Below are 13012 nucleotides of genomic sequence, written 5' to 3'. Positions count from 1 at the left end.
TTATATTTAAAACACTAGCTTGATTTGGCATAAATTACAATAAAATAATTTATATTTCATTCTGAATTTATTTGATAATTTCTATAAACAATAATTCATTTGAAAGTTCTAGATTTGACAGTAATTACAACTAGTATATACTCATATTGTTGCAGATAAAAACAGCAAGAAAATGCTAAGTTTAGGGCCAGTTAGAAAAATTATGGTTGAAATCCAAGAGCTAATTTTTTCCATATAAAGATTAAGACCATTTTTTTTTTTCTGATTATTCTGTGTCTTCTTATGCAAAACTTTTGTTAGCATGAAACACAGTTACTATAAATATTTTAAAGCAGTTATTACCAAAATTAGGAATATAGAGGAAAAAGGGTTAGATGCCAAAAAAAATTGGAAACATTGATAACATAACAAGGAAGAGGATTTGAAAGAAAATTGTTCACAGTTCATGCACATGTTATATCAAATAGAAGAAAGTTAAGACCTAACTTGAATGAAAGTTATCAACATAGCAAGTCAAGATAAAATGTATCAGAATCATGGAAATGATGATAATAAGTTATCATTTAGTTTGAAATTAAAGTCCTTTTTTTCCCACATGTGGATCAAGGGTTGAACATGTGAAGCTGATTGTAATGAGCTTCTGCAAGAAACTCTTCAACAATGTCTTTCATACTTTCTGCTTCTTCTCTTCTTCGAGCAATAATCGCTTCCTGGAAAATTCAAAGCAAAGCATGAAAATATGTTTAATTCCATTTTCTACCTTTTTTCTTTTCTGTTTCTGTCATGAGCAATAAACTTTGACAGTAAAAGTTAAATTTCCATGGTGAATGGATGAAGTACACTAAATTTGAAAAAAGAATTTAAATTCTGGTTCTTTGTTCTTTTCAACAGCAAATATTTCTCCTTGTATCTGCAATATTTAAGAGGAAAAAAACATTTTGCAAAGATATGAAAAACCAAAATCAAAACGATCACACTCACCTCAGTTTCTGCTACTTGGTTGTTCTCGTTACCCAGGACCATTTCCTACATATTTTAGCAATATTTTAAAACGACACTTTTATCAAATATAGGAACCATTAAATATATGTACTTACCTCATATTGTGCTTCCTTATTTTGAAAAACACTTTTAGCAGTAAAGGAACACCACTTTCTTCTTCATAGTTATCCATAATTTTTTTTTTTAAATTTAAGCAATATTTTAAAACAGCATTAACTGAATATAAATAAAAAAGATAACAAACTCCCAAATAAGCACACTCAGTACTACAGTTACATATCAATTTCCAAAATGCCCTAAACTATGGCATATGAAAAACCTCAATGAGAAATATCATATAGAAAATGTAACACCCTATATCATTATTCCTTACCCATGTGTTTGGTATACTTCCATATATGTTAGAAAGAATAATGCGTTTGTGATTACGTTGTACCAATCATTCAATTAGTATTACGTATCTTGTTCAACATTTATTCATATATAATGTTTTAAGATATTTTATCAATAGTTATAAGTAAAATATCTAATTTATAATTTAAAATGTCCATAATGTTTATGATTATAATAATTTATAATCTTTTTATTTAGATAATATTTAATATATGTGAATTTCCACTATAACAATTATATAATTATCATGATTTTAAGAAATGTGGTGTGCGCGATTGAGGAATCTAAGGACATGTCAACGCTCTCGGCCGAAGAGTTTGTCTGATCCTTGAGGCTCACGGGCAACAAAAGAAGAAATGGAAGTCACTTGAAAAAGAATTACTCCAAATAAGAGAGGCTCAGAATACTCAAGGCACAAGGAGATACCGAGGAGGTATAGGAATCAATTATGGTGGTAGAAGTTGAGGACAAAAAGAAGAAAAAGAACAACCGATCCAAAAATTGGCACGAAAGATGATAAGGTCCATGGAGAGGAGGTCGGTCAACCAACTCAAACATTGAGGGCTTCAAGTGTGGCAAGTCTGGCCACTGTGCAAAGGACTGTTACTCAAACAATGATTTAGTTGTGGTAAGGTCAGACATTTTGCAATAGAGTGTTGATTTAGAGTGGAAAGAAAGAAACGATCAACCTTGCAGAAGAAGCTATGTTGTTGATGATGGAACATAACTCAGGGGTGAGCACAGGAAATTGGAGAACTCGGCAAAACAATCGAGTAGTGTGGTGAACTCAGCAAAACAACTGAGAAACGTGGATAGGCCAACTAGACAACTGAGTAGCTCGGAGAGGGACAAGGAAAGCTCAGATAGTCCAATGAGGGGCATGGAAAGCTCAAATAGCCAAGAGAGTTTCCTTAACAACTTGTATAGCTCAATAGAGCATGTGGATAACTCGGTGGAGCAAGTGGACAACTCAAAAGGAGATTGGTATATTGATATGAACTCAGGTAAGAACAAGTGAGATGATAAGATAACAAAGAATCTGGTTAAAAACAAAATTGTCGTTGAGAATGTGAAGTACAAGTTAGCCACAATGAGAGTGAATTACACATCAGTCAAAAAGAAGAATAAGTAGGCCAAAGAGAATAGCAAGTCAACTACAAAAATAGTGAAGAATCCGACAATTCATGAAATGAGTAAGCATGGTGCTGACTACACCTGGCAAAACTGGGATGAAGGATAGAAGACCTAACATAAAGAAGATTTTTAATTTAAGGAGAAGTTTTGTCAGATAAACTTAAATGGAATAAGATTAAATGAGTTGTTTTATGAATAGTTAATTTGTTTAAGAGTTTTTTTTTTTTGGTGTGTTTTAGAGTGGAAGGGTCATGAATTTATTGTATTGATTAATAGGTAATAATTATGTCTTGATGACAAAGTTTAAGGATCGGAGACGAAAAGCCAAAATAAATTCTATAAATTGTAATATTTTGTTTACATGAACAATATAAGGAAGTAAATAAGTTTATTCAAAGTTTATTTGCTAACATGTCATGCATCATGTCTGTGAGTGTGTTGCTATTATAGCTCATAGTATTTTGAAAATAAGCATATATATATACTTACTTCCGTTTCAGTTTTAGATTTGTTGCTACTTTCTTCTTTTTCTTTTTCTTGTTTTTTCACTCTGCGAGGCTGAGGACGAATACCATGCATCTCATATCTCTCACACTCTAGCAAAGATCGACACAGAAACCCTTTCTCCTTATGACGATAAGTCTGCAAAACCAAAATTTTGCAGTAAAATGAGTGATCACAACACAAAGCAAAGATGAAATAACGCCTTTGAAATAAACCATGTACAGAAACAAGACATAAATCTCTATGACTAAATATATATAGTACCAATCTATCATATCAAATATACATTTAAACAATTTAAACATGTATGTTAATGTTTTCTCTAGAATTTTTCTATAATATATAAAGATGTGGATTTAGAATTAGCCTTCCTATTTTGAGTCTGACAATGAAGGAAGTAAGTTATATATAATTAATTTTTCATATTAAAAATAAAGCTTTGAGATAGACATAACTAAAGGGGTTTCTTCTAATGTTTTGCCATGTCCATCAACAGTGTAAATTTTCTTTAATGTTGATATGTTATAACATAGAAAAAATTACTCGAAGAAGATTACATATACCTTATCAAATCTGTTACCATTTGGTCGCTTTTTGCTTTCAACATCCCAGTTTTCAATCCATTCAGGTGCTTGTTTAGGGCGTCTTCCTCTCCTTGAACTTGAATTTTGAGTTGAAGATGGAGTTTCAGGCTAATAATACGCAGCATATATAAGGTTATTGATGAAAAAAAAAAGATAAAAATAATATGCACTGTCCTTTTACAACTCTGCAAGTAACATATCATTGTTTCATCAGTGGGGACTTTTAGATTTTCTTTTTCCTGATTCAAAAAGTGTGTATATTTATCAGTAGCTGATAATAAGTCTTAGGTATATATGCTGGCAAATTTCTTTTTATCAGAAAAAAATAAATTATAAATATAAAAGTATTTAGAATACTCCAATTTGTTTACTACGGACAAATATTAAATCTGTAAATTATAAAAAGGACAAAGAAAGCTAATAGAAATACAATGAATATAGACTATAAAACAATTTACATTACTGTTGTTCGATAATAATCTGTATCTCAGTCCAGTCCAAACAAAACACTAGTACTTCCTAAGAAATGAGCAGAAAAATTCCTGACATATAACTGATTCATTCATGGTTAAGCTTATGAGAATACATATAATATATATGCATTTCCTGTTAGTTTTGTTTTAGATATCTTTTTCATAAAAAATACTTATAAATTTTATTACGAAAAATAATTTATAAGAAATCACTATCAATTTTTTTTACAAAATATTTGATATAAAATACTTTTCACTTGTAAGAAATAAATAGTTACAAATTTAGGAATTTGTAGAAAATAATTATTTATAAAAAAATTATCTATCAATTAAAATTATTAATAAAATGATATAAAAAATCTTTTCTAATTTTTTTTATAAGAAAAATATCATAAAATATGAAAAATTCAAACAGTGATTACTTAAAGAACACTCATATGTTTGAGATTATATAACTAACAGTTTTCTTTAATGAACTACATGATGTGTATGAAAGGAAAACGAACAAAAGTGCATCCTAATGCTCACAATTTTGACCTAAATATGTCCATAAGCTAGTAAAAATAAATTAAAGGTAAGATGATTTGACATATGTAAAATGCACATTTAACTCAAAGATTAAATATATATACCTTATTTGTTGGCATGCCAACCATATCATGGCAATGGATAAGAGAGTCCTCAGAAATGTAAAATGATATTGGGTTTGCAGCAATAGGTTCTTCATTTATTCTTGAATCAGAAACCTTTGATGGAGGTGTTTGGAATTCCTCCTATATTAAGTTCAAGGAGATAGTTAAAGTATACTTAGTCAATATTTAACATGTATTCAACAGCATTAAACAACAAAACAAAAGAACATGTATTTGTATTGTAAATTTTAAAATTACAACACAAGATTTTGGTCATTTTGAAACTTGAAATTCTATTACAGTTTTGTTGTATCAAAAAATTAAAGAAAGATATATTTAAATTCTCCTACTTTTTTTTTTCAAAATTCTATTTTCTTCTCTTTCTTTCTTACTTGCATGTTATATATCTTTCTCTCTCAATGTTCTCACTCTCTACTTTCCTTCTACATCCATTTCTCTAAAGCTTGTATCTTTTAAAATATTATTATACCTTGCTGACTTGAAAACTAAGAATTATTTATACCCGATTAGTTTTTTAATGACAAAAAAAAAAAAACTGTGTATTTGACTGATTCTCCTGCTTAGGTTAGAAAGTAGTTACTAAATTTTTGCATATTAAAAGTAAAGTAAATTTATTGATTATTTTGTAAGAAATAATGTTACAAATTGGAGTAAGAATGCTATTTTAAGTTAAAAATTGTGAAATTATGAGTTATGAAGTTATAGATTACTACTATATATTTTTGGAATGTTGGTATGGTAAAAAATTATGCATGTTAGTATATGGAGTTGAGGCATGCGTTAAATTGACTTTGAATTGCATAAGCAAAGCTAGTTTTTTCCAAAGTAAAATATGTATTGATTTAAGAACTCAATGTCAATGAATGTTGTATTGAGCAATAATGATTCAAATTGAGTTGGAATAAGTGAAGTATAATAATGGCACAATTCATAGTTGTATTTGGCTATTTTAAGTTTCTTTAAAATGGTGCATATGTTAGTTTTTCATTTGCTGCATGATATTTTCATTCAAGCAAAATTTTCCTTACTCAAGAGAAATTTTATAACCAAAATAAAGCAAAAAATGACCTTTGCTCTCAATTTGATTTTTGTTTAAGTGAACAAATTCTTGCTCTGGTTAAAATTCCTAAATCATATTGTATAGAAAATGTACTTGAGAATGATAAGGATGTATTCCAAATTTCTGAGACCTAAACTTATCAGAATTGAAGTATACATAAATGGTAAATGTATTAATGTGTCTCTCACTCTATTTCTTTGTATACATGAACTACAATTCACATTATTATTGTTGTGTCTTTGAATCTAGAAATGAAAAACTAGGCAAATTGAAACAAATGAAATTTGACTTCACAATCATATAATCCCTGTAATAATTTTATCCCAAAATGTTAGTGCCACCAAAATTTAACTAAATATTATTAATAGCCTCTCTCTTGTTTCGTGCAAAAATTGTCATTCTGGAATTCTTTATATTTGATTTTTTTAAAAAATATTTCGTATGTATAAATCAATTCACATTCCTAGTTTAAACTGAACCATTTAAGTTAGTCCATATTGAAAATTCACTTTTAGATAATTATTCAAAAATTTAAATTTAACATTTAACCTTTTCAAAATAACTCTCTTGGTAAGATAGGGTGAGTGAAGAGAGTTCAGAAACACTGAGAAAAAGAGAGATAAGTATTCATTTTTCTTAAAGAACTTTTATATATCCAAATAATATATTTTATTGTAAAATATTTAATTTCTACTAAAAACAATCATCCTTTCATTCATCATTCAAACATATTTCTAGGGTTTTTCATACAAATAGATTTGAATCATACATAAATCACATCCAAGCAAACAATGTTATAACAAAAATCCACATACAACACAGAAATTAGAGTACCTTCAAGAAAAAAAAATTATAAATCACGAAACATTTGAAGTGTTCCGACCAACATATACAAGAATCTAAAACATATACAAAAAAAAAAAGTACGTATAAAAAATATTTCATAATCTTTTCTCCTACCAAAACATATAACTTAAGAGAAAAAAAAAGGAATATTTGAAGTTGTTACCTCCTTTGGGGAAATGAGAAGATTTGAATTGTTGTTGGTGGCATCCATGGAATTGTGGTGCTACACAAAGTTGAAACGATGATGAATGAGAGGTTTTTGAGTAAAAGCAAGACACTTCACAGAGTGGGTTGGTGCCTTTTAACAAGGGTTGAAGTAACTCTCTTAAATTAAACATATTAATTACATAACATAGTTTATTGTATATACATTTAATATGGATAATTATCTTATTAAATGGTTTCAAAAATAAAGTATTAATTGTAATAAATGTGTTGACTTTTAAATACATTGTAAAGGATTAAATATTTAAATAACCATTTTAAGTGACTATATTGTAATATATTGTGAAAATATGTTACCTTTAAGATCTTAAAATAAATGTTATTTATTTATCTCGAAATGAATATTGTGAACTAAAAAATGGATTCAAATTTGAAGAAATGAAAATAAAATAACATATTTTATAATTCATAATTTTACAATAATAAAACGATGAAAAACAAATAAATTCTTTTATGTTGGCTGTAGAAACTAATAACATATTTAAGAAAAATGCATGGTAAACCTTTTGTCAATACAAATAAAGTAATTAATGTCTCTATACTTTATAAAATAATAATAATAATAATAATAATAATAATAATAATAATAATAATAATAATAATAATAATTAAACATTTAGACATTAACATTGAAGAACATTTCCTTAACTGATATTACTGACAGCACATATATTGTCTGTTGTCATGACCTTCTCTGTTTTTTCTTTAATGCATTAAATATTTTCTTTAATATATGCATTTAATTGGTATTCCGTTACTTCTAAGTGTTATTTAATATTTTTTTGATAATTCAATGTAATTAGTTTTTTAACTTCAATAAAATATATGTAAAACTTTCTATTTTACTCTTTTCATTTAAACCTCATAATATATATAAATTAATTTAAGATTATGTGAAAAATAAATATATAAATAATAAAATGATAATTTATATTATATTAACCTTTATCAAAAACAATTCAATATAATTTTATTTTTCAAAAATGCGACAAGTATAACAATTACGATAAATGCGTAACAATTTATAAATACAGAAAAGTTTATTTATAAAAAGGGTCTCATATTAAATATGGTTAATTATTTAAACCATTTAATTTTTAACAAATTATTTAAATGTATTTATTACAACAATATATATCCCTCTGAATTTTTGTAATAAATCTTACCAAGTCTTTTAATATATTTTGTGAAAAGTAAAGCATAATATTAATAATTGTTTTAACAATTTCTTTTATATATAAGGTCATAGTGATCAATTAATACAAATAATGTTATGAAATGTATAGAGGTTGGAATTAGCCAACTTGGCCACAGAGTATATGATTGCATATAGAAAAGTAACCTATATAATTAATTAAATTAAATATGTATACATATGAATTTTATTAACTATGCATTTGATAAATTCGTTTTTCTCTATAACTATTAAAACTTGAATGCGTTTTTTTTTTTTTTTTTTTTTTTTTTGCTTATCTGAAACAACACAATGGTTGAAAAGAAGTTGTAAAGTTCATTTAGGAAAGATTATGGGGGAGAAATCCAAGTGGTAGATCTAATAAATTATTATTTGTTAGCCTTTTTTTTTTGGGAGAAAATGCTTTAAATGTTTATTAGTTCTTTGTATATGGACAATGTAATTATTTAGATGTAAATTAATAAATGTGTTTTTTTTACGAAATAGTGGTAAAATGTTTTTAAAAATTTATAACAATTTTTTTTAAATAGGATATATGATGAAAAAAGAAGAAGACTATTTTGATATTTATTTTGGGCATCGATTAATATTCAATAAATATTTTAGGAGTTATAAATCTCTATAAAAATATAAAAGTTTTTAGAATGTGAAATATATAAAATATACTAAAACTAAAAAATTAAGTTATATATTAATCTATATATAAAAGAAATTTGAGAAACCAATGTCGTCCTCATTTCTAAATGAGGCTCACCGTGTCAAAATAGATGAGACTAATACTCAGAGACAATAGGGGGTGAATTAATTGTGATAAAAATTTACTTCTTTTGGTTCAAGTACGTCTAGTCTTCTTCTAGCAATCCGAGTAACGTTTCTACTATATCAAAGAGTTTTACAAGAATTATAGGTACTCCTCAATAATTCTAAACCCTAAGATATCAAGATCTTGATAACCCTATCAATAATTACTTCCTAATGCAATGCTACACACAATTGCATCAAGAACATCATCACCTACATAGTGATACAGAAATGTAAATCAATAACAGAATCTAAGGAATGAATACACTTGTAAATCAAGCCGAATTTACATGATCATCCTAAGCCAAGCAAGAACACCATCACACCAATCAATCTTTGAACAAATCTTGATGAAGTAGTTGGAATTGATTAGTGCTCACTCAAGAACGCTCCAAGAACTCTCTGATCTCTCTTTTCTGTCATAATTAATTGATTACACCATTTTAATAAAATTGATTAATTCAATACTGAATTTAATGTCCATTGAACAGACTTATACAATTGATTACATTAGTAGCTCTAATTGATTAATATAATACTTTTATCGGAGTTTAACATTACTTCTAATCAATTTTGTTGTGATTAATATGGTATTAAGATATCTAGCTTGGCTCACAAGAGCTTGATTACTTACTCTTTTTATTTGCTTTATCGTTCATTTTATCTCTATATCTATGAAATTATTTGAATGAAAAAAAAAATAGTTACTAAAATTAGTAAAATGATAAAAGTTACAAATAATTTTATTTACTGGATCTTATTTCAATTACTTGTCTTTATTTGTTTTGTTGTTGATGTACATCTTTATATATATAATTCTAAATTATTATCGTTAACATTAGTCTTAGTATTAATATTGACATTAATATTTATGGCATAAACATTATTATTATTATCATTAGTTTTTCTATTATTGGTATCACTATTATTTTTACTATTATTATTATCATTAGTTTTTTTATTATTAGTATCATTATTATTTTTACTATTCAAAGTGGTGTTATTATTAGAAGTATTTTTTTTAATTATAAAAAACGTTATTATACTAAATACTTTTGTTAAATATATTTTAATCTTTTAAAAATTTATAATTTATATTAATATTATTAGTAGTATTTTTAATAGTTAAATAAATATAATAATAATTATATTATTATTCTAAAAATATTTGGAAAAAAAATTGTGCACGTATGGGTCACATATTATTATAATTATGTTAGAAAATCAATTAATTGCATAATATTGTGATATCAATTTTATTTATTATATCTAAAACTGTAATTATCATCATATCACTTAGATTTACTAAGTCATTACTTTAATGATAACATTTACAACAATATAACATAATTTTCATGATATCATTATTTTATTTTTATATTATTATTATTATTCAAATCTAACTAGGGATGACAAAAATACTCACATCCGTGGGTATCCACGAATAAAATCCGTTGCGGTAGTTACTACCAATAAATATCCACGTGTAGAAGGTAGCAGGTATTTTGATGTCAGTATATAAACAGGTCGAGTGTGGGTATCATACTAGGTATCCATTATCCACAAAAAATTAAAATTAAAATTTAATTTAAATTTTATTAAGTTAAATTTAATTAAAATTGAAATTGAAATTATATTTTATTAGCTTAAATTTAATTAAAATTAAAATTTAATTTAATTAATATTTTATTTTATTTTATTTTTTATAATTTTTATGAAATATATATATTTTTTAAATATTCTTGGGTATGTGGGTATTCATAGGTACTTAGGGTTTTAAGAAATTTTGGGATACTTTTTAAGTGAGTACCTAACGAGTAGATTTTCTTTTGCGGGGTGAGATTGTGAGTAAGTACTACTTATACACGATCCGGTCCGTTGTCATCCCTAACTCTAAGTAAAATTATTATTATTATTAACTATAATTATTATTATCATTATTTTTATCAACTATAATTATTATGATCATTATTACTATCAACTATAAGTATTATTATCGTTATTATTAAGTATAATTATTTCTATTATTATATTATTATTATTATTATTATTATTAAGAACTATATTATAATAGCTATTATTATTATTTTATTATTATGGTTACATCTTAATTTGTACGATCATGTTTCAATTTTGCCCTTCTTATTTATTTTGTTGTTCATTTGTCTTTACATTTGAACAATTATTTTAATTCAAAAATATAGTTATTAAAATTAGTAATATAATAAAACTAAATAATTTTTTTATTATAAATAATTATTTAAATTTAAAATATAATAATTAAGAGGATAAAATTGAAAAAACAAAAAAGGACACAAAAGATGTCTATATCTTTATATATGTAGTTGTATTATTATTATTATTAGTATTTTTATTACTACGCGATATTATAGTGATATTATTATTATTATTATTATTGTTATTATTATTATAGTTTGACACACATTTTACTTTTATTTACTACGGGATCATATATTAATTCCTTATACTTTTATTTGTTTTGTTGTTCATTTTATCCATATAACTGTGTAATTATTTGAATTAAAAAAATAGTTACTAAAATTAGTAAAATGATAAAATTGGCAAATGATTTGTTATTATGAAGAATTATTTTAATTTAACAAATAATAATTAAGATTATAAAATTAAAAAAAAAAAAGATGAAACAAAAAATGTGTATCTCTTTAAATGTTAATTGTTTTATTATTATTATTATTATTTTTATGACTACGATTATTATTATTATTATGATATTATTACTATTATAGTTAGATACACATTTTAATGTTATTTACTACAGGTCATATTTCAAGTATTTGTCATTTTTATTCGTTTTGTTGTTGATGTATATCTTTGTATATAATTATAGATTATTATCGTTAACATTAGTCTTATTATTAACATTGACATCAATATTTATAACATAAATATTATTGTTATTATTATCATTAGTTTGTTATTATTGGTATCATTATTATTTTTATTGTTATTATTACTATTCATAGTGGATTTATTATTTCAAGTTTTTTTTTTAAAATATAAAAAATGTTATTATACTAAATATTTTTGTTAAATAGATTTTTAATCTTTTAAAATTTATATTATTATTATTATTAGTATTTTTAAAGGTTAAATAAATATAATAACAATTATATTATTGTTTTAAAAAGATTTAAAATAAAAACAAAACCAAAAAAAAATCATGCTTACTTTTGTAAAATTAATTAACTACACTATATTCTAATAATAGACATGTCAAAGTGAGCCAACTCGGCTTACACAGGTTGACTCACTACGAACCGGGTTGAAAATAAGTGAACCCAACCTGACTCACTTTATTGTGAGCCAGAAATTTTGCAACCCGGTCAACCCATCACGGGTTGGAGGGTTAAGTGGGTTGGCGGGTTAAGTGGGTTGGCTCACCAACCTACATAAAAAAATTATTTATGTATATATTTTTTAGTATTCAAATATTTAAATAATTTTTTAAGCAACCCATGAGATGACAATCACAGTAAAATCAAGAACCAATGTTTTCGTCATGCTCACCACCAATATATGATGAATTATTTTCAAGAAAGTGTCCATATATTACACATTTTTCGTCATGCTATTCAACAAAAATATAAATAAAAAAACTACACATGTTTGTCATGCTAATTTAGAAAAAATTGTTTATAAAACGGTTGCTTGAGTAAATTACTATAAAGATTATAGTTAAAGATTAAAGTATCAACGTATATAACTTAACAGTCAAATTAATTAAACATTCAAAGTATTCAAATATTATTGAGCAACATTCTAGTATTTAAAAATACGAAATTGTGAACATATATAATTAGTAGTAGTAAATAATTATTAATAAAAATTGTAAAAAAATGTTGGTGGGTTAAGTGGGTCAACCCACCCTCAACCCGGCTCGAACCAGTTTAACCTGTGGATTAAGTGAGCCGGGTTAAATTCAGCCCACTTTTAAAAAAAACTAAATTTTTCTCAACCCAACCCGACTCAAACCTATGGTGAGCCAAGTTGGCTCACGGGTTGAAACCTATTTTGACATCTCTATCTAATATCAATTTTATTTATTATATTTACAACTAAAATTATTATCGATTCACTATAATTTACTACTTCATTACTTT

The 13012-nt window shown here is 25.3% G+C and overlaps 1 protein-coding gene across 1 annotated transcript; it reads right to left on the bottom strand.

Annotated features, from left to right (window-relative positions):
• Positions 1–454: 454 nt before the first annotated feature.
• Positions 455–6930, bottom strand: LOC114186781 (uncharacterized). Its single transcript, XM_028074794.2, has 6 exons — positions 6813–6930; positions 4723–4863; positions 3597–3725; positions 3019–3171; positions 982–1026; positions 455–710 (listed from the first exon to the last, which is right to left on the bottom strand). The coding sequence occupies exons 1-6, from the start codon at positions 6858–6860 to the stop codon at positions 603–605; spliced, it is 624 nt and encodes a 207-aa protein (XP_027930595.1). The 5' UTR covers positions 6861–6930; the 3' UTR covers positions 455–602.
• Positions 6931–13012: the final 6082 nt, after the last annotated feature.

This window comes from Vigna unguiculata, chromosome 6 (assembly GCF_037176805.1).
Source record: "Vigna unguiculata cultivar grain cowpea cultivar isolate G323 ecotype 2 chromosome 6, ASM3717680v1, whole genome shotgun sequence".
Taxonomy (NCBI): domain Eukaryota; kingdom Viridiplantae; phylum Streptophyta; class Magnoliopsida; order Fabales; family Fabaceae; genus Vigna; species Vigna unguiculata.
The sequence above is the reverse complement of the archived record's forward strand: the minus strand, read 5'-3'. Positions and strand labels throughout refer to the sequence as shown.

Excerpts from the sequence above, each read along its gene's own strand:
- LOC114186781 (XM_028074794.2), bottom strand. The coding sequence starts at position 6,860 with ATGGATGCCACCAACAACAATTCAAATCTTCTCATTTCCCCAAAGGAG. Across the intron at positions 4,864-6,812 it reads TTCTCATTTCCCCAAAGGAG|GAGGAATTCCAAACACCTCC; the intron begins GTAACAACTTCA and ends AACTTAATATAG. Across the intron at positions 711-981 it reads ACCAAGTAGCAGAAACTGAG|GAAGCGATTATTGCTCGAAG; the intron begins GTGAGTGTGATC and ends TGAATTTTCCAG.